This window comes from Danio aesculapii, chromosome 8 (assembly GCF_903798145.1).
Source record: "Danio aesculapii chromosome 8, fDanAes4.1, whole genome shotgun sequence".
NCBI classification, from domain to species: domain Eukaryota; kingdom Metazoa; phylum Chordata; class Actinopteri; order Cypriniformes; family Danionidae; genus Danio; species Danio aesculapii.
Window position 1 is genome coordinate 19,147,103 of NC_079442.1, and position 6,128 is coordinate 19,153,230.

At 34.4% G+C, this 6,128-nt stretch overlaps 1 protein-coding gene across 1 annotated transcript; it reads left to right on the plus strand.

Annotated features, from left to right (window-relative positions):
• Positions 1-827: 827 nt before the first annotated feature.
• On the plus strand, positions 828-5,048 carry dusp2 (dual specificity phosphatase 2). Its single transcript, XM_056463374.1, has 4 exons — positions 828-1,486; positions 3,202-3,326; positions 3,433-3,652; positions 3,744-5,048. Exons 1-4 carry the CDS (start codon positions 1,093-1,095, stop codon positions 3,995-3,997), a joined length of 993 nt encoding a protein of 330 aa, XP_056319349.1. The 5' UTR covers positions 828-1,092; the 3' UTR covers positions 3,998-5,048.
• Positions 5,049-6,128: the final 1,080 nt, after the last annotated feature.

Genomic DNA, 6,128 nt, shown 5'->3' on the forward strand with positions numbered 1-6,128 from the left:
CCATTTTTTAAGAATCAGATTTCCATAGGTACAGTAATCTGAAAACCGTGAAGTAATAAACCTTGGACTGGATTATATTATTCCAAATTAAACAATAAAATATATATATATTTACATTTAAATCTGACCAAGTATGTATTGGCTTGCATGTTTTCATGAATTTTAATCAACAAATTTGCTCATATTTATTTCACACTTAATATATTGTAAACTTGATATCTGGATTTGTCTGTGGTTATTTAAGTAAAGTACTATTAAATTGTGCTATAGCAATGATTACACTTTATTACCGTACACATGATTTGTTAGGCCCGTGTTTTCTATTTTTGTTACCTTTTTAAGCTACACTTGTCTCCTACCAGCTTGCATCACCCACTGAAACTGTACACCTGTATGGAAAGTTGCCGCACAGCGTATTTTGCCCACACAAAATGACACGGTGCGCTCAACCATGAAAAATACATCATCGCCTTCAGCGCGTGGTTTTGATGTTCCTAATTTAAACAGCCTAACTGGTGTGACTTTGCCCAAAAGCCCTGAAGGCAAACACACAAGTGTCATCATAAATTGTATGCAAATATCGCTCTATAATACTGTTTAAACTCACGTCACAACATAAAAAACACGGGTAACCCCAACGACCACGTGCCGGTGGGAAAAGAGGGGAGAGCGCGTCAGCACCCATATTTGGAATGTCGGCTGTGGTCAGCGAGCCATATATGGTGCTTCCGCGCGTGACGTTGGTTTCTTATGTGGAAAACGAAGGCGTGGCTGTGTCGGAGGAGACGCGATACAAATACTGTTAGCAACCCCGCCTGTACTGTAGAAACACATCTGCTCACCAATAAAAGACTTTAAAAACTAATCTTTAACAGAAATACAGAAGATCAAAGAGTAAACAACTAGTTGTTTATTTTAAAGCAACAATAAACAACAGACCTTCAACGGGAATAGTGTTTTGTGTCACCTGTTTTTGTTGATTATAGTTCTAGAAGATAAAACGCTTTCAATATACTCTGAACGCGCTGCTGTTGATGCTGTGAAGGTTATTCGTTTCAACTCACGGCTGTTTGTTTGTCTGGAGAGGGCATCATGGGTATCGGCGACCCTCTCGAGATCTCAGGCAGTGAGTTGGTTCAGATTTTGCGGACTCCCTCGGAGCTCTTCGCGTCCGGAGGCTGCATCGTGCTGGACTGCCGTCCTTTCCTCGGCTTCTCCCGCGCGCACATTCTCGAGTCCCGCAACGTCAACTGGAACTCCATGCTGAGGCGCAGGTCCAAGAGCTCTGTGGTGTCTCTGGAGTGGCTTGTGGCCGATAAGTCTCTCCTGGCCCAGCTGAGGAACGGAGACTTCTCTCCGGTGGTGGTCCTGGATGACAACAGCCGCTCGGTGAGGGACCTGAAGAGCGAGAGTTTGGCCAGTCTCCTCATCAGCGCCCTTCAGTCTGAAGTCCAGTCCGCCTCGACGCACATCTGCTTCTTACAAGGTGAACTTCTGCTTCACACTACAACTGCTGTCATTTAGGTTTAAACTATTATATTATATTATATTATATTATATTATATTATATTATATTATATTATATTATATTATATTATATTATATTAAATTGTATTATATTATATTATATTATATTAAATTATATTATATTATATTACATTATATTATATTAAATGACTCACAAAATGTAAATTAAAAATAGTCATAATGATTTAACATCAATCAGTTTTCTTATACCAACGAATGTAATTAAATAAGGGAAATGTCTCCTTATTGTGAGCATATTTTCGCATTTAAATGTATTAGATTGTATATTAATAGATTATTAATATATTTTATTACTATTAGGTAAATAGACAGATAGAAGCTAGAAGATATTTGATATTTATTCAGAGCCTAAATCTTTAGGTTATAGCAAATGTAAATTAAACTAAATTACATGGAAGTCTTCCTATAGTTTAACAAAGACAGGTCTATTATATAGTATATTATAATATTAATACTGATATATTTATTATAGAAATTACACAAAACAAGAATAACACAGTGACTCATTAAATAGCTTATGTATTAAAACAAACAGTCTTTTGTAATATATTTACATTTGCTATTTCTTTAGTTTGTTTTGTTTAAAAACGTATCATAAAATGGCAGCTAGAAGATAGAAGTGGGGGAGGGGAGTTTTAAATGAAAGAAATCTCTCCTTAAAACGACGTTTTTATTGTATTAAATAAGCTTAAAATGTTATATTTTATATTCAACTGGAGTCATTTTGGTGTCATGATTTTTAGATTTAAACTACTATATATTTTAGATACTAAATGACACTGCACAAAATGTAAGATAAAAGGAGTCATAATGATAACACCAAATAATTTAGCATCAATGGGTTATTTTACACTAAGAAATGTAATATAATAAAATAAATGTCTTTGTAATGTGACAATGTTTTTGCTTTTCCTAGAAAGCCTAGGTAAATAGACAGATAGAAGCAGATATTTGATATTTCTGCATTGAGTTTATTTATATTACTTTTATATATATATAATTATTATTATTATTGTTATTATTATTTATTGAAATCATTTGGTAATAGCTAAATGTAAATAAATCTGAATCACCTGGAAGAATAAAGTCTTACTATAGTTTATCAATGACAGGCATTTCATATAGAATATTATTGTATTAATATTATATTACATTTACCATTTATAAAATTCCACCAAGGTAAAAAACAAACATAAACAAAACAAAAACTATACAGGGAGACATTTAAATAACAGATTATACATTCAAAAAAAAACTGTTTTTTGCAATACATTTACATTTGATTGTGTTTTTACTGTTTTGTTTTTGTTACTTTCATTTAATTTGTATCATAAAATGGCAGCTAGAGTTTCAGATAGACATGATGGGGGAGGGGTAGTTTTAAATTAAATACAAGAAATGTATCTTTTTTGCATTAAATATAAACTTAAAATGTTGTATTTTATATTTCTATTTGTATTATAAAAAATAAATAGTGAAAAATACATACATGTGTGTATATGAAAAATACACAGCTTGGCTTCATGTAATGTATTTTATGTATGTATTTTTCTTTCAGTGTAAAATAGCTGAACACAAATCTTTCAAATGTCCTTCTCTGTTTTTCAAACTGCAGAAAATCACAACATCATATATTTTTTTCTTAATTTGCAGGAGGATTTGATGGATTCTTTGCACTTTATCCTGAGCTCTGCTTTACCGCCCCTGCTGTCCTGTGCTCTACTCTCAGTGAGCCAGAGCCCGTCATGTCCGGTAGAAAGACTCCTCTCTATGATCAGGTTTGCTAAAATCTTAAAATCACAATTACTTTAATCAACAACCATTTATATTACATGATCTTTATAGAACCCTCCCATTGATTGTTTTTGCTTTTTTGTATACTAGGGTGGTCCAGTTGAAATCCTCCCCTTTCTCTTCCTTGGAAGTGCTCATCACTCGTCCCGACGGGAGACTCTAGAGCGAAATGGGATCACAGCAGTCCTCAACGTCTCTTCGTCCTGTCCAAACCTGTTCGAGGAAGAGCTTCAATACAAAACCTTGAAGGTGGAGGACAGTCTGGCCGCAGACATACGTGTGCTCTTTCCTGAAGCCATCCACTTCATCGGTAAGTTCCCAATGAATAAACAGTCCCATAGCTCGTAAATAAATCAACAATTACCCAGAAAAGCTAACTCCCATCTTCAATGCTTCTGCAGATTCGATAAAAGAGGGTGGTGGTCGAGTACTGGTCCACTGTCAAGCAGGAATCTCTCGCTCCGCCACTATCTGTCTGGCGTACCTCATTCACGCTCAACGGGTCCGTCTGGATGAGGCCTTTGACTTTGTAAAACGCAGACGACAAGTCATTTCACCCAATCTCGCATTCATGGGCCAGCTTTTGCAATTCGAGACTGATGTTTTGTGCCCATATTCAGTACTAGAAAGAGAAAGCAGTGGTACTGCATTTTAGAACACTTGAACTGACCTGTAGGTTTTGACCGGACACTGTGACAGATCTACAAAGGTGCTTTTTGAGGATGCCATTGGTGTACAACAAGACTTTTCTGAGTGGGAATGAATATGGCATCTCACTCTTTAAAAAACATGGTAAATTCAGCCCAATCTCACTAGGAAACAACTATTTTATGTGTTTTCAATTCATACGAATTCATAACTTCATTCGTATGAAAATGTACGATTTTAAAAGTCCCCAAACCCTGTCCCTAAACCTAACCATCATTGGGGGATGAGCAATCGGATGAGTAATCATATTAATACACAATCAAAAAGTTATGAATTAATGTGAGATTGCGTTGGGTACAACTCAACTTGTTTAGGGAAGTCAAGCATCAACAGACCTATATTTGATTGTTTATGGTAAAACAGACTAAAACGAAATGCCTTTCTGTGTTTCCGATCAACAACGGCGTCGATGACACACCGCACCACCCAAGAGCCCTTATGGAAAATGTCATTGTCGCATGTCACGGTCACACCGTGTGCTTGACTACTAACTGTGATCTTTAATAACTTGAGATACTGACGAAAGCGTGAAACTACTTTTGTCCTGCCGTGTCGTTTCCATTCAGATTTAAGCAGTGGTTTGTGTTTATGTCTGTGTGTACGTCTGTTCATCTCGATGTCCTGAGTCGTGTTGCATCAGTTAGTGTTCCGTGTGACTGATGCTGTGACCATATAAGGCTGTGACATGTGGTTAGTCTTCTGTGTGGTAAATGTCAAGTTTTTCCATGAAGTTACTGTCTAATTGTCAGTCTCAAAACGAGCTTTAAAGGGCAAAGACCTGATAAACTGTGATCTTGGGTCATTTTAAAAGAACGTTGAATTGAGTGGTGATGGATTGCGGGCACTAAAGACATTTTTTAGTCAGTTTATTTTTTGTGAATATTTATTTTTCATTGAAGCTATGCACTTTAAATTATAGACTTGTTTTGATATATTTTGTAAGCTATGTGGTTCACATATTTCAATGTGTAAATAAAATGATGGATTCATTTGTTTAATTTGAAAGTGAGTGTCATTTTTCTTAAATATTTTAGATCAAATTATGTTTTAACTCATTGTTTTTTGCCAAATTACAGACCCAGCATATTTGTAGGTAAGCCTCTTTGTGAAATAGGATGTCTAAATAGTAAGAAATAGCTAAATATATAATATAAATATTTCTATAGAAATATATTTATATACAGTCAAAGTCAGAATCATTAAACCCCCTGAATTATTAGCTCCCCTGTTTCCCCTGTCCCCAATTTCTGTTTAATGGAGAGTAGATTTTTTTCAACACATTTCTAAACATAATAGTTTTAATAACTAATTTCTAATAATTGATTTATTTTATCTTTGCCATGATTACAGTAAATTATATTTCACTAGATATTTTTCAAGACACTTCTATACAGCTTAAAGTGACATTTAAAGGCTTAACTAGGTTAATTAGGTTAACTAGGCAGGTTAGGGTAATTAGGCAAGTTATTGTATAATGATGGTTTGTTCTGTAGACTATAGAAAAATATATAGCTTAAAAGAGCTAATAATCTTGACCTTAAAATGTTTTTTTAATTAAAATCTGCTTTTATTCTAGCCAAAATAAAACAAATAAGACTTTCTCTAGAAGAAATTAAATATTATTAGACATACTGTGAAAATTTCCTTGCTCTGTTAAACATCATTTGGGAAATATTTAAAAAAGAAAAAAAGTCAGAGGCTATTAATTCTGATTTCAACTCTATATATAGAAATAAATAAACAATTTGCAGTTATAAGAATTGGACATTATATTTTTGATAGAACAAAAGTGTGTGTTCTCAAAAATAACAGGCACATTTACCATCATAACATATTCAGAAAATACATGAAAGAATTACAGTTCAAACTGAACACTTAAAATGGACTCACAAGGAGTCATAACCACAGTCTTCAGTGTCACAAGATCTTTCAGAAATAATTTGTTATGATCAATATTAATGTGTGTGTGTGTGTGTGTGTGTGTGTGTGTGTGTGTGTGTGTGTGTGTGTGTGTGTGTGTGTGTGTGTGTGTGTGTGTGACCTTATATACCTGCTATAGAGAAACTGCTATATTTTAG